Source organism: Haliotis cracherodii, unplaced genomic scaffold (genome assembly GCF_022045235.1).
Source record: "Haliotis cracherodii isolate W230 unplaced genomic scaffold, xgHalCrac1.p SCAF_10, whole genome shotgun sequence".
In the NCBI taxonomy this organism is placed as follows: domain Eukaryota; kingdom Metazoa; phylum Mollusca; class Gastropoda; order Lepetellida; family Haliotidae; genus Haliotis; species Haliotis cracherodii.
Genome location: NW_027266265.1, coordinates 55,942,413 through 55,965,347, shown reverse-complemented (window position 1 = coordinate 55,965,347; position 22,935 = coordinate 55,942,413). Strand labels below are relative to the sequence as shown.

Genomic DNA, 22,935 nt, shown 5'->3' with positions numbered 1-22,935 from the left:
AACAAACATGAATTGCATTGTAATATCATGAATTGTTAGACCATGTATCTAGGTGACAAATTGACTGCATTGTGGCACCTCTGTCTTTAACGAATGGCGTAAACTCATGTTTACTAATGTGAAGTATTTGTTTACTATGTTTACTGTTTACTTACTTGGTTTAACATTAACAGCATTGTGAGTACAGACACTCCTCGGAGGATGAATACTGTCAGTACAGGCGAGATTATGGCATCCATTACCTGGTGTAGTATATCTGCATTCCACTGTCATAAATACTCCAGACCTATCTGCTACAATAGCTTAGTTCTACAGGTGACGTCACCGCTCATGACCTTGTAATCAACAACTAATCAAACTGCCTCTTCCGAATATGATTCGGCAAAGATCACCATTCAAACTCGCAGCCCTGATGATGATACTTTGATATGCTTCATCAAATCGGAAGGCTAAACAAAGGGGAGGGAACTCCATATGCTACAAGAAGTACCTAGTTGTATTTAAGATGAACGATTAGATGAGTTAAGCACTGGTGAAACCGCTGCTTGTTTTACTTATGAAAGAACAGTGCCATTTGATTGGCTTGCTAATTTTATCTGACTGAAACTGAAGCTATGGTGGCAAATGGGTGGAGGGTATTTCTCAACATGGATATATGATACGCTACATTAAGAAGGATAGAGATTAGTGCTGTGTAGTATGTGCCTGCCTTGTCCCCATCTCCCATGGTGCATGTTTATGACTTGTTCCTCTGAAAGGAACAAATGCAGTTTTTCCATACGTGTGTTGTTGGTTCGATATTTAATTGTAGGAAGGTTGGCAGCTTAATGGTCAAATTGTGACTATTTATTTGTGAAATATCAAATTGTGTCCTTCTAGTCTGCCAGTGCATATTGATAAACAATCATTGTCTACATGTATTAATGAACTCATTTATCTTTTTGTCATTTTTTTTTACATTTTTATGAAATATAATCTTGAGTTAGATGGTAGTTATGGCAGTTACATAGACACATATTTGTCACTTATAAGCCTATGTAGATCAGTGATAGAAACAATGGTAGTAAGGAGTCTGAGATGGTTTGAAAAGATGAAAGATAGAGAGGAAAGTGAAGGACTACATGCCTAGGCGCGTTCCACACAGCGATATTAGCGCCTTGACAATCGTAACTCACATGCTCTAATATAGACTTACGCTCATTGTAGCTAAGATGGGTTTGTGGAACTGGCCCCTGATGGTATTTTGTTTGAATTATTATGATGTTAACAGGTCATGGACTTTGATAATCTTTTAAGAATGTGATGTAATTTCTGTTTTTTGTCCATTGACGTGATTTACTGGCCAGATTCTGTAGTAATGGAGGTAGATTATCACTAACCATGGTATCTGTCCCCTGTTTACTGCATAGCCCGATACCTCTCCACTTGGTGTAGAAGTCCCTAGTACTGGTCAGTATTGTAGAAGTCCCAAGTATTGGTCAGTATTGTACCCATCCCAGCAGACACCTCCAGCATAAACATGTTGTCATAATACGCCCCGAAAAGATGTGTTTCCTGTAGCCCATCCAAAGGCCGGAGTTTAATTGTATTGTTTCCCAATTGTCATATTTTCTCCTTGGAAAACAGTAATTTGCAGTACTTCTGTCAAGACCTGGTTTCAAATGAGTATAATTATTCGGTTATCTATAGTAAGGTGCAACAAGTTTATGCTAGTTGCATGTAGTACAGGCAATGCCAGGATTGTCCAATTGAGAAAACAGGCTTAGTGTTGGGAGCTCCAGATTTGGATCTTTCGGGAAACGGGAAACACACAGATTTTTGCCGAGTGTACAGTCTGCCGGTGTCACCAGTGGCTGTCGCAGAGACAGACTTAAGTATCTGGAAGCAGTGATCACAGTCCATTCATTCCATCTTCAGGGAATATTTTTGGAAATTCAAACTGTTTTGGATTCAATTCTCAAAAATCAATTCATGGTCAAATGTTACATGAATACTAATTTACGAAAAAATACAAAAATTTTGGATCTGCTTTTGATGTGTTTCACATCAGGTACCCCAATATGAACTTTGAGGTGTGTTCATGGCCAGTTGGACACGTAAGAGGTTGTTGTGAATCATAATGCAGTAGAACATGGATATAACGAACTATGAGGGACTCGAGAAAAAATGGCGTTATATCAGTTTTCACTTGGGAACGTCCACCATCTTGAAGCATTACAGTGAGTGAGTTTTCTCAATTCGCTGCACACGTCACTAATTACTGGTATTTTGCCTTTGATCAGATATCAGTACGATAGGTTGAGAGTTTGTTATATATGTATATTTTTATATGACAATATAGAGGAGATAAACCAGGGATTTTGTAACAGTTCGTTGTATCCGTTTGTTCGCGCTATCCGTGTTCTACTGTTCTACTCTGTGGCACGCCCGGTGGACACTGCTCGGCTTTAGTGAATGGATTCTGCAGGCAGAATTCACATTGTACAGACAGATGTGTCTATTTATTCATAATACACTAACCACTCATATGTCTGTAATCAAATGTATTTTTCCATTGCATGTGTTGGCCCACCTGTGTTGTATCAGAGACCATATAATATATATTATATGGCCTCTGGTTGTATATAGCTATAGCGCAATGGCAGGGAGGAGAGCCTCGATCGTTTGTTCTGTTCAAGTGGTCTGTTTATGAGGATATGGTGTATGTTAGTTGGAGATCGTAGCAGTGTTCTGTAAACCATTTCTGTAGATTTCTATGTTCAGATTTCAAGCTCTGGTATGACTATGTTACAACAGCTAGCAGATTTTTGGGGGTAAAAGATGTGATTTTAATAATGAAATATACAGGTCATCCTTGTTGCAGGTCTTTCCTAGCTGTGTGTAGTTTATGTGGGTTTTTACATGTGGTGCCTCAAATATGTGGCTCACATCCACACAGTAGGACATCCTTATGATAATAAAGCTGGAGATGTTTAGACGTTTGTCTGTCCACAGTCTTGCCAATGATGGACCAACGCAATCTGTATGTGTTGCTCTTAGTTACAGTGGGTCTTTGTTAATCCAGAAACCTTGCTAGCATGACCGTTAGAGAAAATATACTTAAAGAGAAGTGTTGATGCAGTTGCCCACAAATTGGATATTATTGTCATTATTGACATTCTATTTTCGGGACTGATTCCTGTGATGTTAGAAAGGTTGGACTTAGTTATACTGATGTTTTGATCCCGAAAGTGATATCTGTGATTTGTAAGTTTAAATTATCAAACCAGCTCCATTGATGGTATGCTATTCAACTATTGATAGAAACATACTGTATATCAACAAATAATACAAACATCAAACAGTTTTGTTGTCAGCATCTCAGCTGATGTGCTACTCAGTACAACTAACTATGATAGGTACCAGACCTGAAAAGAACTTCATGTATTGAGGAGAAAATATTTTTGTCAGACCCTATACTTTAATAACTGACCAATCACTGTCGAAAGTCTAGGAAAAGATTAACCAATCAGTGTGTTTTTGTGATCCCAATTACATTATTTACTTAATATACGTCATATATGCTACAATTTATGCAAGTGCTCATCCCTCCACACCATTTTGTCCTTACTGAATACATCTGTCCAATTATCACGGTCTGTCCTTCATTAGCTGATAATGTGCCTTGTATATGTCGATATGCATACTATGTCTCTCAAGCATTTTTAGAATTTTATGAGATTATGTAAACCTATAAAATATTAGAGCAATGTTTGAAAACACTTGTTACTGGTACTTCAGTGTTTGTGAATACATTTCACAAGATTGGCATGTTATATTTTCAGTTTTATATAGATGAAATATATTCCTAGCTAACAATCGATGATATACTACTCAAAACAAGTTGATTGGAAGGCTGTGTTGTAGGCTGTGCTGCAATACCCACCAGCCATGACAGATTAACGATAGTCATATGAAAAAATCAGGTGTTCTTGAACTTATTTTGAGTAGTATACATTAATTTGAATCTGCAATGTTAAGTTCTATTCTCATCAGCAGATTCCTGACAGGCAATCTTTGGTGTAATTGCTGAAGTAGTGTAGCATCCAATCAAAATGCAATTATAAAGTGGCCTCACGTCAGACATTTAAACTAAGACTTACAGCATTTCCCTTGATGTGCAATGTGTTGAGTTGAGTACTAGTGATATTGATGCCAGTATTACACTTTGCATATGAGGATATTCTAGTCAGGCTTGGCTAGACAACTCATGTCATACTTTTTTCACATTGAGTATATTAGAATGGCTTCCAGCTTAATGCTACGTCTCTAGAGTGTATTGAGTGAGTGAGTTGGGTTTTACACCGCTTTTAACATTATTCCAGTTATATCACAGCGTGTCAGCTTGATGTGGGAGGAAATCCCGAAGTGATGTAGGTCTCAGACGTTTACCACTTCGGTGAAACCCACGAGCACGGGTATGGTCCTGACAAACCTAGAAACATAATCTGGGCGAACCGGGATTCGAACCCACAATCATAGGTTTCTGGCGTGCCCAAGGGACGCAACTCTGCACAGCGAATCGCGGCGCCTTAGACGACTGGACCACCCGTGCCCCCTTGAGTGTATTGAAATACTCACCACTTTAACAAATACCATCAATGTATACTACTAAAAAGAAGTTAAGGCCCACCCGATTCCTTCATTTTACTATAGTTAATCTGTCCCAACATGACAGATTAACTATAGTAATATGAAAGAATCGGCTGTACTTAAATTTTTCAGTAGTATATGATTAGTTCACAGGAATTTTGAAAATACAAGAAATGCGCTGATCACTTGAAACAAGAGTGTAAATACCGCTGCTGGTGAAACAAATTTAGGATTTGCTATTTTGTATCCCAATTGAGCCTTATAGTCCTATCTGAATGTTTTGTAACACTCCATCTTGTTTAAGAGGACATAGGTATACGATTGTTAGAAACATTATTTTTCATTGATCTGCTTGTACATGTTACTCCATGAAGTGCTAGCTTGCTCTCTGCCTTACTAACAGTTTGCCAGTGAGATCACTAGATATATTATTTTCTATTATCTACCTATGGGTCAGTATGTGGCCATGTATATTGTACCAAGAGTATTATTTTCCACTACGCATGTTGTAACAGTTTGTACATGTGTAAAGACTGTCCTCACTTTGTTCGTCTTCACGTTCATAATGAAGACAATTTTAGCAATATGGACGCTCCTCCTCACGGTAGCTTGTAGTTGTTTTGTTTTTTTTGGTTTGCGTCATGTTTGTTTAGTTGTTCATATTCAACACAGCATAATTATCATGTGTTCTCTCCACCTGTCAATATTAGCTCTCATGTAGTCTTCCCATTGTGTCCAGAGTTGTCTCCCCTTGACCACTTCACCAGTGCCTTTGTTTTGAGATGGTTAAGATGCTATTCTGTTTGGTAATGTAAATTATTTCATATAAGAATATAATATGTATACCATGATCTATTGTGAGATTTGTTAATATGCCACCAACTATTTCAATATTTGACGGCAAATATGAGTGTAACAAATTGATTATTCAAAAACAGGAGATGTGAAGTAACCTAGTGGTTAAGGTGTTTTGATTCCATTCCCACATTGGTACAATTTGTGAATATTGGTAAAAAAAAAAGCAAAAATTCAAATAAATTTTGAAACGGCCTCCCTTATGAAGTCATGTTCCTGCTCCAAACTGTATGTTCCTCAGAAACAAACACTCTCGTTTCTGTATTGTGTGGAGAAAGCTGGCACAGGAGTAGTCAAGGGGAGATAAGTGGTGTGGTCCACCTGCAGTGTTACTTTTTGAAGGGGGCTTTTGCAAAGCTTGTGAATAGATACTTACATTATTGCGATAGTTTCATACAGTGTTATATTATATTTTTGACAGTTGATGAGTTAATAAAAGCAATATAATGAAATTTCTGGCTTTTCTTTTCATGGGGATTGAGAACAGCTGGTCTCGTGTTCAGGGTCTTGTGGTGACTGACTTCAGACCTCTGGGCCAGCATGCTTCTTGCTGTAAGGGTGGGCCATTCCAGTGAGACACAGCCGGAACAGATCAATCTCCAGACAGATCCGCCTCAGCATGTTTCAAATAAATTTTATATAAGTAAAAAAGAATCTCTTTGGTGATAGTGGGTTGAGTTAAATATCTTCAGAGGGTCGAATCTTAAAATTCATAAATAAATGAAGACTGCCTTCAATCACAATGGGCTCTTTTATTTTCAAACAACAATTTTTACCAAATTCAATAGAATGATCAAAACCCGATTCATTTTGAACAATTAGAAATCAATCTTTCTCATAATACTTAACTTTACATTGTAAGTCATTTATAATTTAAAATTCATTATTCGTAATCAAAATGGTTTTGAGAAGGAAATACTTTCATGGCGATGAAGTCACACATGAATTGTGATATGTGTGCAGAACATTGAAAAATGTCATGGTTAATCAAATTAATCAAACCCACAACTAGTGGATCCAGACACAGCTAAGGGCAAAACTCTGCACAGAGAAATGCAGCAGCTTTGCCAACTGGGCCACCTGTGCCCATCATAAAGAGACAAACAACTCGGCAGCATTCAGGTTTTAATGCAAGTCCAACAGACAAAACAATACTAACACTCTCATAACAAACAAGTAACATGTTGCCGTGGAAACAGCCATCCACTATCATTCAAGGTAGTATATTCACACTTCATCCCTCCTTAGAAAGCTGTAATTTGATTGGCCAGAACGTTATCTGACAGTCTTTGCAGTGAACTAAATGGTCTTACGTGGATCACTTCTAAATGCCTTTCAAATTAAGACTTAGTCCTTATCTCGATATTTTCAGATGTATATGAGTGAGTGAGTGAGTATGGTTTTACGCCGTTTTCAGCAATATTCCAGCAATATCACGGCGGGGGTCACCAGAAATGGGCTTCACACATTGTAACCATGTCGGGAATCAAACCCGGGTCTTCGGCGTGACGAGCGAACGCTTTAACCACTAGGCTACCCGACCGCCCCTCAGATGTATATCATGTTCACTGAAACATTCAAGGCATATGGCATTGTATACAGGGCTGGGCTGGGAATGCTTGAGAATGAACTCGTGGAACTTTCCTATACCTCTGGAACATCAACATCAAGATCGAAACACTTACTGGGTTTTCAAACCTCCGACTGTCATACAAAATGTCCTCATGATATTTTTCAAATTTTATCAAGATAAAGAAGAATGTCCCAAGTTGACATGTGATGAATATATCCCTCTGCGTTTTGTCTTGAGCAAAATCACTGCTTTCTGATTCACATGCTCAACACTGTTAACTAACACCATAAATAGAAGTCTGTGAGATTCCTAGTGCCTCTTCATAATGATTTATCAGTCATTGTTAATTTGTGGAGATAATGACTGTATTAGCATGTGTTTATGAATCACTATCCAATAGTGATGATACCAGGTGTTTATGAATCACTATCCAATAGTGAAGATACCATGTGTTTATGAATCGCTCTCCAATAGTGATACCATGTGTTTATGAATTGCTATCCAATAGTGATGATACCAGGTGTTTATGAATCGCTATCCAATAGTGATACCATGTGTTTATGAATTGCTATCCAATAGTGATGATACCAGGTGTTTGCAAAACAACTTGCTACCACTTGTACTTGGGTACAAACCATTCAACATTAAAGAAGATTGCGGTTAGATATCTCAGAAAACGTTTCCCAAAAATAATTACTGTATAATTATCACAACACAGGAGTCCCTCTAAATGTGGAATAAAATGACCCCAAAAAATATATTTTACCCTCAGATTTTGCTTCCCTTGTTCATACACCTATACACCTACAAATCTATCACAGTGAGCAGCTCTCTCTGTATCCCTTCATTTTTCACCATTTCAACACTATCTGATTAGATAAAACAACAAATACACACCAAAAACACAAATACATATATATTTCCAAACTGTAAGTTCTCAAGGTCAATGGCTAATGAACATTAAACAAAACGTCACACCCACTGTAGCAGTTGTAGAGCCCACAATAAACATGTATAGCTAACAGGACGTAAAGGTTCTACAATAGGATGAAACTCAAGACTACCAGTCGGGAGTGTCACCGGTCTACGTCAACAAATACAAGTGTTCAGAAATCATCTTGGTTACTGTGATAAAAATGGTGTACAAAAGTTTTCCAAAATGCATTAGCATTTTCAGATGTCTACAAAGCAACTACTTCTGGTTGCCCTGGGAGCTGTCTACATGATAACACTCATCTTCTTATTCTTGGATTGTAATGCTGGGAAATGTTTACAAAAACGTCAATGAAGATGTTATCTGTGAAGACCCAGGTTAGAAATGGTCTTCAGCAACCCACGCTTGTAAGAGGCGACTAATGGAATCAGGTGGTTAGGCTTGCTGACTTGGTTGATCAAATTCCAATTGCATTGATTGATTGACCCATGATTGCTGTAAAAGGCGACTATGCTTGTCTTAAGAGGCGACAAACAGGATTGGGTGGTCCGGCTCTCTGACTTGGATGATGCATGTCATCGATCCAAGTTGCATTGATCGATGCTCATGATATTAATCACTGGAATGTCAGGTCCAGACTTGATTATTTACACACACCCGTCATATAGCTGGAATATTGCTGAGTGAGGCGTTAAACAACAAACCAACCAACCAACCACAAGTTACATCAGGCCATAACTGCTAAAAAGAGCCGTGGACTGACGGCAAACACTACCCGAGTGATTATCTCACAATTCGTCATATACTGGACATGCAAAAGCACCTGTCATCTTGTTGTCAGAACACTTTAACACCATCAACACAGGCGTGAACCTGACCACTTGATTGTTTCAGCATAGGTTGCAGGAACCAATTTTACCAGGGTAACCCAAAATATCCATGGGCTTCTAAAAATGGCAACAGCATACAAGACAAATATGTTTCCTATACATGTTTTGATAAATATTTCAGCAGTCCTTCCATATCAAAGATTGAATACACAAAATATAAAGTAAACAAAATTTAGAAATTATCCCCAATACGGAAATCTTTAGTTATTTGGGAGTTAATCAATAAAATGTTTATGGTTCATAAATACTATAAAATGATTTTGGAGTCATCTTGATGATGGTTTCTCGGACAAAGAAACAAAATATAAGCTCTAGTTAACATTCTTGCGCATATTAAGATGGGGGAAACATTGAGAAAGAAACATAAAGATTGTATATGAATTAAAAGATTGATAATTGACACGGTTTGTTCTGGTCATAATACCTCAGTAATACTTGGGTACATTGAGATGCTCACCCAAGATTTCTTTCAACTTTGTTTCATTGTTTGTTCATATTATGCTTCACCAAATACGTAAATTCACAATTTAATAATTAATTCCCCAAATCTAATTTTGAGCTTGCCATACAATTTACAAGAGTAAAGGTGTTCATACAAACAAGTAAATGCTATCAAAAGGTGCCGAGCTTCCAGACAATTCATCCAAACTATCTTCACTACCCACACAGCCCTCCGACACATGGCACAGGACAATAAACAGTCACATGTCAGAATAGTCAAGGGAAGCAACCCATAACCAGCAAATCTCAGTGGTCTCCCCTTGCCTACTACTGGAGCAAGCTCCTTCCCAGCGCGTGACACCTTCGTTACACTCTCGGTAACATCGCTGCCACCAGTGTGGGCGCGGCCATTACAAGAATCTTGAAATTTGCCCTCAAACCCCATATGTAGTAACGTTTATACTTTTGTTTATGTCTTTGGGAGTGCCATCATATTTCAATTTGAAAAGGTTTACGACTGACCATGTTTTCCAGATGAATTTACTTTGTTGTTTTGATAATCAGATTGGTTCGAGATTGCAGACTAACGGAAAATCAACCAACTTCTCCCTTACATTCTTACTATATCAATAACACAATAGTTTTAATGAAACAGAAATTCAAATTGACAAACGAAGAAAGTAATTTAGCAGCGATAAGTGTATTCGGCGTCACGACAGTCGTCACTTGTTTGTAAACATAACGGTCATTCGGTTGCGAGTTCAACTCCAAGCATGGTTGTGGCCATCTATTCACAGTGGGGAGTTTTGACTGGTGGCAGCGATAGTATAGAGAGCTCCGGGAACGTACTATCGCTGTGAGGAGCTTGACTACTGGAGATGTTAAAGGATGCAAAATATATTCACTTGTATAAGCACAGATATTACCATACATGAAATATAATCTAATTGTCCACTTAGCTTACAAAAACAAATAATTTAACCCAAAAATGGCTTGCTAGCAGCAATCAACACCACTATTGTGCCATGTTTTTAAACAAGGGGAGATCACTCTAAGCTGGATGGATTGAAGCAGCTAATGTTGGGTGGTAAAGGCTGTGAAGACTTCATTTAGCTGTTGTGTACAGCGTATAAATGTTGTCCTGCGACTCAACTCCTTCAGCTTGGATGCCCCAACATATGTACAGGTGGACCTGATACCCCCAAGAATGTCCTGAATTGTAGCTTCGACCTCTCCACGGTACTCGATCTCAACTGTCTTCCCTTCAGAGGCCCTGGAATAACAACAACAATAGGTTCACTTCATTGTTCACTTCTTTGGAAATCCTCTGAACACTTAAGTGCAGATTTATGATTAGAATTGAAGTACATATCAGTGTTTTAAATTCATGAAGTCAATGGAGTTGACAAACATTAATTTGAATGGTAGTGTTGACCTTATACCTTTTTGAATGAAAACGAAAATACTGAAACATATGTAATATACCAGGAGACCTCTAGCACATATACCAGGAGACTTCTAGTACATATACCAGGAGACATCTAGCACAAATACCATGACACATCTAGCACATATACTGAAGACCTCTCGCACATGTACCATGAACATCTAGCACATATACTGAAGACCTCTCGCACATGTACCATGAACATCTAGCACATATACCACGAGACCTCTAGCACATATACCATAACATCTAGCACATATACTGAAGAGTTTTAGTACATATACCACAGAGCTTCAGATACCTTTTTTAGCAACTGAGTTTTAACTCGAAGGTTTCTATTTTAATTGGGTTATTACATTTTTCATTGGGTGGACCAATAATTTTTCATTCATCTATTCATCACTCTATTGGGGTTTTCCCAAAATGAGCTAACATTTTGAGCTTTAAAAAATATATGAAATGATGTTTTAGATGTATACTACTCGAAAGAAGTTAAGGATCACCCGATTCTTTCATATTGGTAATGTTAATCTGTCATGGCATGAGAGATTAACTATTGTAATATGAAAGAATCAGGTGATACTTAACTTCTTTTGAGTAGTTTATATAAGGGTTCTAACTAAAGGCTTGACTCGGAAAGTAAATTAGCTCATAACTGTGTTTCGGATATTAGCTCCATTGTATGCATGCTGTAAAAGCTTCATTGGGTATTTTCGCATGCTGTTTTTATACATTTGAGTTTTTCACTTAATGCATGCATTTCTTTCCACAAGTTAATTTAAAGTAATTGGGTTTTGAATATTTTGGGGGATGGGTATTTTATGGAAATACGCTGCTTATCTGTAGCTCTGTACCATGAGACCTCTAGTATACCTGGACCTTTTAGTGCATATACCATGATACCTTTAGTGGATATACCTGGAGCCCTTTAGCACATATACCATGAGACCTTTAGTGGATATACCTGGAGCCCTTTAGTGCTTATACCATGAGACCTTTAGTGGATATACCTGGAGCCCTTTAGTGCATATACCATGAGACCTTTAGTGGATATACCTGGAGCCCTTAAGTGCATATACCACGACCTTTAGTAGATATACCTGGAGCCCTTTAGCACATATACCATGACCTTTAGTGGATATACCTGGAGCCCTTAAGTGCATATATAATGACCTTTAGTGGATATACCTGGACCCTTTAGTGCATATACCATGACCTTTATTGCATATACCATGACCTTTAGCACATATACCATGAGACCTCTATTGGCATATACCTGGAGCCCTTTAGCACATATACCATGAGACCTCTATTGGCATATACCTTGAGCCCCTTAGTGCATATACCCATGGAGAGAACATGGAGAGGCCTACCTGTACTCAGCGACCCCTCCAGAATGTTTTTTCATCGCAGTGGCTGAGCTCATCCCATAGAACAGTTTAATCTTCTTGCCATTCTTCTCGATCATTTCCCCTCCCGACTCGTTGTGTCCAGCCAGCATGCCCCCGAGCATCACGTAGTCCGCACCCGCTCCGAACGCCTTCGCCACGTCACCGGGGCACGTGCAGCCCCCATCCTGTGGAGAAGAGGGGAGAGACGCACAGATCATCAACCGGGTGCATGTCTCTATGTCGCCGTTGAACCATAGCAAGAATTATACTTATAATGGAACAGAATATTTCTGTTTTCCTTTCATGTAAAACAATTCAAATAAGAACTGAAAAAACTTACAGGATGTGCCTCTAGCTACTCTAAAAGATCTATTCTAACAAAATTGGGGTTGGAACCTATTGTCAATCATTCATTTTAGGGTTTCTAGTCTTTAGATGTCTCGTGGGGCGGGCGGGTAGCCTAGTGGTTAAAGCGTTCGCATGTCACGCCGAAGACCCTGGTTCGATTCCCGTAATGGGTACAATGTGTGAAGCCCATTTCTGGTGTCCTCCGCCATGATATTGCTGGAATATTTCTAAAAGCGGTGTAAAACCATACTCTCTCACTTTAGATGTCTCAGGCATATTCTCAAGTACTTGGTTGAAATCAACAAAAATCATGTAGACCAAATCCAGATGGTACCATTTCGACTAAACTTGTCCCGGTTAACAAGTTTCCAGATGAACTTGTGGTACCTAGTAAGATCCAGTAGCTAATACATAAGACAAGTAGTAATTGTTGGGGATCCTTGGCTGACAGGGGATGGACTAATGAGGATTTCACAAACATCACTGCATTGAAAAAGAAAGACATAAGCTAAATATTTTAAATCCAATATTAAAAACAAGAATAAACCCAGAGAAGCCTGTCTTGTTACTCACCGATATGATATGTCCCCCCAGGCCATGGGCGGCGTCGGCACATTCCATGACGGCACTGAGCTGTGGGTAGCCGACGCCAGTCTTCTTCCTGGTGGTGCACACGGAGCCGGGGCCGATCCCGACCTTGATGATGTCTGCCCCCGACAGGATCAGCTCCTCCACCATCTCCCCCGTCACCACGTTACCTGCCTGCAACAACAGACTCACGTTACCTGCCTGCAACAACAGACTCACGTTACCTGCCTGCAACAACAGATTCACGTTACCTGCCTGCAACAACAGATTCACGTTACCTGCCGGCAACAACAGACTCACGTTACCTGCCTGCAACAACAGACTCACGTTACCTGCCGGCAACAACAGACTCACGTTACCTGCCTGCAACAACAGACTCACGTTACCTGCCTGCAACAGACTCACGTTACCTGCCTGCAACAGATTCACATTACCTGGCTGTAATAACACTGACTCACTTTACGTGCCTGTAACCCTGACTCACTTTACCTGCCTGTAACAGCACTGACTCACATTACCTGCCTGTAACAACACAAACTCACATTACCTGCCTGTAACAACACTGACTCACATTAACTGCCTTTAAGAACATGGACTCACATTACCGGCCTGTAACAACACTGACTCCCATTACCTGCCTCTAACAGCACTGACTCCCATTACCTGCCTGTAACAACACTGACTCACGTTATCTGCCTGTAACAACACTGACTCACGTTACCTGCCTGTAACAACAAAGACTTACATTATATATAATAGTCCTAATTCTACAACAGGTGCCCAATTTTTTGGGCAACCTACCTGATCCTGCAGAAAAAAGCTCCATCTGAAAAAGGTTTTCATTAAGTTTCATCTTTTTATCATATTCAACATAATGTAGTGGGGCATACAGTACTTAGTATGTTTGTCTCTCTGTCCATCTATTAAACAACCAAAACCTACCTAAATACCTACCTACCTACCTAAACAACTGTATAGAACTGAGTCACATGGCCAGAAGCAGTCATTTCGTTTATTATTTAGACTCCGGAGACAAGTTTGGTCACAAAAAGGAGCTAAGGGACCGGTCATTTATTATACTATGGGTGGGTCAGAGATTTGGAATGCACTGATGTACTGAAAATAATAACCTCCCCTCAATACTTGTCTTAAGTTTGGAAGACCTTTGAAATGTCCTTGAACATCTGTTTAATGACCATCCCAGAAAAGATATGCAAAATCATATTTATCATAAAATGTCCATTTTTTACACGACCCTCCCCAAAAATAGGCATTATTTTTTAGGACCCTCCCCTGATTCCACCCACTCCTATAATGAATGACCGGTCCTCAAATAATGCATGCCAAGCAAACCTGCATCACGGACATTGGTGCAAAGTGCTGGGTGAACAGTCTCATCTTTGTTACCAAACTCATGAATGAAAACGCCCACCCTCCCTACATAAAATGAGCAGATTGTAATTAAGAGTGAGTGAGTGAGTAAGTTTGATTTTAGGCCGCTTTTAGCAATATTCCAGCAATATCACGGCGGGGGACACCAGAAATGGGCTTCAAAATTTTTACCCATGTCGGGAATCGAACCCGGGTCTTCGGCGTGACGAGCGAACGCTTTAACCACTGGGCTCCCTGACCGCTCCTGTAATTAAGACTTCTAACTTCTCACTTCTAACCCAACATTAGACATTGGCACTAGTCCAATAGTCTTTGCCAAACTGCCCTAAAGTTAAGGTATCATAAGGACTAGCAGAAATTTGTCCTTTAAGTTATCATTAGTGGACTAAAAATGTTAGTTTCTACGGCTACTGACCATGATTGTCTTTTTGGGAAACTTCTTGCGGACATCCCTGACGAACTGCACAAAGTGTTCCGAGTAACCGTTAGCAACATCCAGACAGATGAACTTGATCTGTGGCGCCAGTTCCAGAATGTCACTTAGTTTCTGCATGTCCCCCTCGGCAATACCGGCGCTCACGGCAACGTGCTGCAGACAAACAAACTGCCGACTTGACAATCTTGGCACATCTCAGAGGTCCTTTATGAACCTTGTGTTACTTTCATAAACCTATACCTTTCAAGTCATACACATATCACACTTTACAGACACTTAATATTTTCACATCACGTGAGAAATACTTCACTTAGTCTGAAACTTGTGGGTGAAACGTGAGCTTAGACTTGTCTACAGGCACTGTGGGACAGGGGGCAATTTAGCTACTGGCCCGTTGGCCCGGGGCACTTAAAAATACAAAAGGCCGTCTGGCTAGTCAAATTTCACCTCTTCTCTGTGTATGCTTTATTTTTTCTAATTGGACACTGTTAACGAATCATGAAATTTTGATGATAAAACATTTCATAGGGGGGTTGAGGTTGTGTGAATGGTTAACTCAAAGATCATTTCAGTAGAATGACCCAACCGGCCGACATTTTGTAATACTCTGTACGACTACATCTTTATTTGCTAAAAAAATCACAATGAGGCTAAGATTTAATCTCAGAGTGAGTGAGTGAGTACGGTTTTACGCCACTTTTAGCAATATTCCAGCAATATCATGGCGGGGGACACCAGAAATGGGCTTCACACATTGTACCCATGTCGGGAATCAAACCTGGGTCTTCGGTGTGACGAGCTAACACTTTAACCACTAGGCTGCCCGACCGCCCCTTAAATCTCATAGTGCAGGACATGACGTTTTAGGGGTGAGAAGTTAAAAAAAAATCGGATCCCTCTGGGTAACTCAGTCGTAGCCTCCACAATTTCATTTTTGGGCAGTTAGTTTGGAGAAGGGCCAGTTACTTTTGAAAGCAGCAATCCCTGCTGCCACCTTACAAGTTTGTGGGGTATGACTGACCTCAAGTGTTTCGGGGTTGTTGTCCACAAACTCCTTCCAGGCTGCAGGCGAGTAGTGTTTGTGGATGGTAGTGAACATCTGGTGCTGAAACACAACAAATTAGTGTTGACCAGGGCAGCACTTCCTGACTGGTGGGCCACCCTGGACTCACAGGTCACAGCCATCGAGTATTTACTCACAGTATCATAATCTGGTGCCACTCTCCTACCCCGAGTTCCATGCAGCCGGCAGCCAGCCAGCATAGTACCTCTGCCACAGGCCAGCGCCATGTGACGATTCGTCACATCTTTCACAGTCCATTCAAGATATTGAATATGCTTTTCATCCGTTTCATGTTTGACAAGTCAACACATTTTCATAAACAAACGTCACAAAATGGTTAAGGTTCATTAAGAAAGTATCCTAATACGTGAAAATCTACTTGTTTTTGCGTAGTTATTTTTTTGTTAACATTGGTTGTAAGGCTCCACATGCTGTCATCGAAGCCCAACGGAGAGCTGGCGATACGGTCAGTTTGATGCATAAATATATATTGTCATGCAACTCACTGTCGCAGTTGTAGTAGCATATCTATATAATTATGCAAAACAATATGTTAAGCGACCCCAAATACTTGCATGAGTCCGTTCTACACTGATTTCTGAAAAAGCGTGTTTGTTTACAAACAAGAGAAAAGTCTGGTCACGTGATATGTAAATTAGCCTGTGGCAGTGGTGTTATGCTCAGTCACCACTGCGCCGGAGTTCGGACCAGGGCAGCACTTCCTGACTGATGGGCCACCCTGGACTCACAGGAGGTCACAGCCATCGGGTATTTACTCATGGTATCATTCAAACTGATTCTTGATAGTCTTCATTTAGTAATCAACATATTTTACTCCCTTGGGTTGACTGTTGGGGAAATCATGAGTAGTCATTTAAAGCATAAATCTGGAATCAGGCATGACAGAGAAACACAATGAGAATATGCAGGTCCTTAGACACGTTAGACAACATGGCCAGCAGTCTTTCCACTTTTCATTTTTTGTGGTTTGATGGTCAGCAAGTTTTATCGGAGTGAGTGAGTGAATATAGTTTTACGCCACTTTGAGCAATATTCCAGCACTATCACGGCGGGGGACACCAGAAATGGGCTTCATACAATGTACCCAAGTCGGGAATCGAACCTGGGTCTTCGGCGTGACGAGCGAACGCTTTAACCACTAGGCTACCCGACAGCCCCAAGTTTTATCGGAATTAATAACAGTCCAAATATTACCTTGGCAAATGCCTTGGCCATCTCGAATGTGCCAACTGTGTCCATGTTGGCTGCCATGACAGGAATTCCGGTGTAGGTGAGGCCGGAGTTGCGGAAGATAAACGACCTTGTGAGGTCAACCTGTAACCATGGTAACACAACATAGGTCAATGAGAGATCTAGTGGTTGACGGTGTGAGAACCCTACCATCTGTGTAAAATACAGCCAGGAGACAGCAGAGAGCTGTGTCTTCCAAGGTACACCAGGAATCTATCTAGGACCCACGTCTACAGCAGTGAGTGAGTGAGTGAGTGAGTGAGTGAGTGAGTATGATTTTATGCCGCTTTTAGCAATATTCCAGCAATATCACGGCGGGGAACACCAGAAATGGGCTTCACACATTGTACCCCTGTGGGGGATCAAACCCAGGCCTTTGGCACGGCTAGCAAATGCTTTAACCACTAGGCTTCCCCACCATCCCCAGGTCTACAGCAAACATCTTTAAAAATTCATGAATCAGAATAAAAACAATCACAAATTCATCATCATGATCATGTTCATGTTAATATATATAATAGGGATGTCACGGTTCACCAATATATCAATGCATCGATAATATTCTCAGGCGAGGAGATACTCAATCACACATACCTGTTGAAACACTTCAAACAGCAATGGAAAGACTTTGATGGCAAATGGTTCTGATCTATATTTAACTGAACGACGTTATCATTACTAGTTTATGCTAAATGATATTTTTCCCCAGTTTGCCTGCCAGGGGCACTTTGATCTGAATCCGAGATAAATTCCTGCACACATGCTCATCTAACACTGTGACCCTCTCATACAGAAATCTTTTATTTATCAACAAACATAATTACAGATTGATTTGCCCCAGTGGATAAATGTTGCAAGTCACTTGTCTAGACTCAAGATTTACAGGTCCCATGAAGCTGGAATATTGATGAGTGCAGTGTTAAACAAACAAACAAACAATCAAACAAGATTTACAAAACTAGTTAACTGTGGACAGACAATCTGTAATTCATTGTACTGTGTGGGCTTTTGTCCATCTGCATAATGGACTGACACATTTACACAATGTGGAATTTACACAATGTTCTCATTGTTTAGTGTTCATTTACTTCAAGTTCCACTATTGTTGAGTGAGTGAGTGAGTGTTGTGTGAGTGAGTTGGGTTTAACGCGGCTTTTAACATTATTCCAGTTATATCGCGGCGTGTCAGCTTAATGTGGGAAGAAAGCGCTAAGTGATGCAAGTCTCAGACGTTTACCACTTCCGTGAAACCCACGAGCACGGGTATGGTGCTGACAAACCTAGAAACATAATCAGGGCGAACCGGGATTCGAACCCACAATCTTAGGTTTCTGGCGTGCCCAAGGGAGGCAACTCTGCACAGCGAATCACGGCGCCTTAGACGACTGGGCCACCCGTGCCCCCTAGTGAGTGAGTGAGTGAGTGAGTGAGTGAGTGAGTGATTGAGTGAGTGAGAGAGGGTACATTATTATCTAAATGTACAAGTTAAACCCATGTTCTCACTGTGAAGTGTTCACATACTCCATGATACAGTCAAGGACTACAAGCATCTCAAAGTTTATTTCTAACACTGCTTGATGACGATTGGGCAATTGGACACCCCACATTTCACTCTCTGTTTATAGCGATCCTTTTGATATCATCATGATATCTTTTGTACATGTTTAATATGTTACACATCGGTAGACAAATATAACTGAATATTTCAATTTCATCTTCACATCTTTGTCTTTCATCATGTTTATGTAATTGGAAATAATGGAAATAAAAGTAGTGCATCTTTGAGAAGTAAAACTTCTTGTTTCTGGCTGGTTTCAAAAACAAAACCACACCATCTGGTCATACATATTTGTACTGTTAACTTATCATTGTGTGACAACAGCTTCCCATATATCATGTATATATAATTAGAAATATGACACCAACAATCAATAATAAATTTACATTAATTAACTTCCTGTTCAAGCCATGTGCTGCACATGGCCTAGAGTGTGTGTGTCTTCCCAGCTGGTGGCCAGTGTCAGACAGGAGTCTCCAGTAGATGGAGCTTGCAGTTTAACCACATGTCTGGTGTAAAATATCTGGGACTTCAGCAAGTGTCAGACAGGAGTCTCCAGTAGATGTAGGAAGGTTGCAGTTTAACCACATGTCTGGTGTAGTATATCTGGGACTTCAGCAAGTGTCAGACAGGAGTCTCCAGTAGATGTAGGAAGGCTGCAGCTTTAACCACATGTCTGGTGTAATATATCTGGAACTTCAGCAAGTGTCAGACAGGAGTCTCCAGTAGATGTAGGAAGGTTTCAGTTTAACCACATGTCTGGTGTAATATATCTGGGACTTCAGCAAGTGTCAGACAGGAGTCTCCAGTAGATTTAGGAAGGTTGCAGTTTAACCACATGTCTGGTGTAATATATCTGGGACTTCAGCAAGTGTCAGACAGGAGTCTCCAGTAGATTTAGGAAGGTTGCAGTTTAACCACATGTCTGGTGTAATATATCTGGGACTTCAGCAAGTGTCAGACAGGAGTCTCCAGTAGATGTAGGAAGGCTGCAGCTTTAACCACTTGTCTGGTGTAGTATATCTGGGACTACAGCAAGTGTCAGACAGGAGTCTCCAGTAGATGTAGGAAGGTTGCAGCTTTAACCACATGTCTGGTGTAATATATCTGGGACTACAGCAATTGTCCGAAATAACTGCCTGCCTGCCGGCGGCTGGTAACTGTTTAGTCGGGCCCCATGATATTCTCTTTTAAGTTCTACTTGCCCAATTGTCTGGCAGATATTTTTAAGCCTGTCTACGTATTCCGTTTTATCAGAACTCCTCCTTGTTTAGATTACTTCAACAGAGGCAATTATTTCTCACGATTTTTAAATTTTTTAAATGTCTGAATGCGGGAAGGTAACCTTGAAGATAGGCAGGCAACATTTATGGGTCACCTGCCTGACTGTGTTGTTGGGTTTTAAAATTATTTCAAGCACTGACCTCAGCCACTTGTCCACAGTCTGAGTCGAGTAAAATGTCTTTCAGTCGAGTAAGGTTTGCTGAAGACCATACATTAACACTAATATCTACTGACAATGATCATGATGATGTCAAGAGACAGATGAAGCTGGTAGACTTGGGCTAGTTTCAACACCGACTGATATATTGACGGTCAAAACATACTTATTTCTACTACAACGTACAAGGCAATCTCCATTTTCATGATACCACCATCAACTGCACAATATCAAGTGATATCTGATTCTGCATAATTTAGTCAAAATATCCTATAAGCCACAAAAAACTTTCAGTGTTTCAATATTTTGTTAATTAGACACAATTTCAGCTACCATCATGTCCTCTTGGTTATGATGGTGGTGCTGTTTAGTTGTAGGTCATACTTAATATGGTACTTGAAACAGCTGAGGAAATATGCAGCTATTATGTGTCTGTGAGAGAGTGAGTTGGGCTTAACAGTATTTCAATTATATCATGGCGTGTCAGCTTCATGTGGGAGGAAAGCCCCATGTGATGCGGTCGCAGACATTTACCACTTTTGTAAAACCCACAAGCAAGGGTATGGTGACAAACCTAGAAACCTAGACTTTATAGAGTGCTCATATACTGGGCTAATTGCACACATACAACACTAAGTCTTTCGATCCGGACCCAGTTGTATGAAACAAAAAGGATGCTTTATCATGTCATTAAACCTTCAATTTAAAATCTACTCATACATTTTAGAAAACTGCTTAGAATTCTGAGTGGTCTCCCAGCGGTAATCAAAATGGAAGTTAGACTATGATTTTGCTGACTGCTGCATTGATTACTGCCAAAAATATTTATCAGAAGCACGTCTTTGCAAATCACTTGTTTCCCAATTCAAATACTGATCCTTTTTTCATTAACATTGCTAAATAACATGCTGAGGTTCCTACATTATACACAGCAAGAGAGGCGAAAATCTTGATGAACAAATACGAAAGTATTGTAAAATTCCGAAACATCAACACACAGAACATTTGTTGCTACTCTGTGACAAACTGTAGCATCATGTCTACTGTGTCACAATGCTTGGACTTCCCATCTGTAGAACTAAGTCAAAATAGTAGTGAGTACATAAGAAACATTGCTTCGTTTTGTCTAGGGATGTCATTTTGAAAACAAAAACGAATACAGGATATCTGCCTGTTTGACTTTATTATACCTCACTGAAGTGGATCAAGTATTAAGGTGAAATTTATAATTTCGGTAAATAAAGCAAAATATATGCAGATTACAACCAATCTTCACTAGTGATCCCTGAACATTCCTGAACGATCCTGAACGCACCCTTTAAACCTACTGAAAATATTAATTATGCTCAACCAATTCCCAATCACCAATCACATAACCAAACAGTTTGCATTTGTTTTGTCATTACAGTGTCATTGTGTTTTGAATGTAGAATTAGAAAATATTGCAGGTAATGTTTCAATTTATATTGAACTAAATATATATAACTAAAACAATTTTCATATTTTATCATGACTTTCTAGGTACTGTTGTTAGTCTTAGGGCCAGAGGCATGAGCTATTCTTGTCTGTCTGACAGTGATTAGCTAACATTGAGCTCTACACCTTGGGTTATTTGCAACCACATTAGAATAGAAGTCTTTAGGTCTTATTGACTTTCTAAGCTCTCATAGAGAATCGAGAATTTAGTTTTCATCACAGGACTGCTTGGATATGTAAGTAAATTAATAACTAAACAAAAAATAATGTAATGGAAGGGCATAATATTAAGAAGCGACGATGAAACCGGCAAGCCCGATTCTCCATGACGAGACATGTACCGATATAATTAGCCTCATGTGACAAGAGTAGATCTGTAACTTACATCTGCGCGACTCCTGATTGTGCTGCGCTTTGGACGCACTAGGACATCCTTGAAATCCAACTTGATATCATTGTCGATTCTCGGCATTTTGGAAAACGCTTGATCTGCTACTGTCTACTCTCTCCGGTCACTGACAAAGTCACTTGTATGAGCGCGATCTCGCGTGGTCTATTAATTCTTCCTCTGCAAATTATTATATTCGTGCCATCTTACTTAACTCCTAACCTTATCTTCCTACTGTAATCCAATAGTATAAGCACTGTATGGATCTCTGGTGGCACTCCTCACAGCGATACCGAATCCCCTTCTACAAATCGGAGTATGTCGATGTCGTCACGCGTTGGGATGGAGCTTGTAGACACGGGTTAACTTGCACCGAAATAGGGAATGGTGTGGGATTTCATTTTCAAAGGCAGATGATTTGCATGACATATGATATTGTGTAACTTGATGTAAAATTTTGCAAGATGTAATGTGATCTTTCTTTGGACTACTTTTTGAGATTGCTTATTGGATATATTTGGAAAACAGTCATTTTGTTGGAGTGAAAATGCCACATTTACCAACTGATAATGTGTGATATCGTCGGGTCATATGTCTGTACGGCTATTTTTATCGCGAGTACTCCCGCTATAACGAGGATCGTGGCGTCAAATAGACATTGTAAAAACTCAGATGATTGTTGTCTGTTATAAGTAAGTCAGATGTTTAATGGTTGTTCTTGTGATTAGCGGAAAGCAATGAATGTTTCTTAGCGTCCGAAAACCCATAACACGGGGTTATCTCAAATGTGTCATAATTAAATTATCCTATTTGATGTTTCTCCACATTTTA

The 22,935-nt window shown here is 39.9% G+C and overlaps 1 protein-coding gene across 1 annotated transcript; it reads right to left on the bottom strand.

Moving 5' to 3' along the window:
• Window positions 1-6,362: 6,362 nt before the first annotated feature.
• On the bottom strand, window positions 6,363-22,362 carry LOC139454546 (GMP reductase 2-like). The gene is made up of 7 exons (XM_071236329.1): window positions 22,102-22,362; window positions 17,206-17,325; window positions 15,949-16,032; window positions 14,907-15,080; window positions 13,085-13,273; window positions 12,146-12,348; window positions 6,363-10,598 (listed from the first exon to the last, which is right to left on the bottom strand). Exons 1-7 carry the CDS (start codon window positions 22,186-22,188, stop codon window positions 10,400-10,402), a joined length of 1,056 nt encoding a protein of 351 aa, XP_071092430.1. The 5' UTR covers window positions 22,189-22,362; the 3' UTR covers window positions 6,363-10,399.
• Window positions 22,363-22,935: the final 573 nt, after the last annotated feature.

What these genes read in the sequence shown, in the direction of transcription:
- LOC139454546 (XM_071236329.1), bottom strand. Translation starts at nt 22,188, where the DNA reads ATGCCGAGAATCGACAATGATATCAAGTTGGATTTCAAGGATGTCCTA. An exon ending in ACAACCCCGAAACACTTGAG is followed by an intron (nt 15,081 to 15,948) that starts GTCAGTCATACC and finishes GTTTGTCTGCAG; the next exon opens with CACGTTGCCGTGAGCGCCGG. An exon ending in GGAGGGGTCGCTGAGTACAG is followed by an intron (nt 10,599 to 12,145) that starts GTAGGCCTCTCC and finishes TTGTTATTCCAG; the next exon opens with GGCCTCTGAAGGGAAGACAG.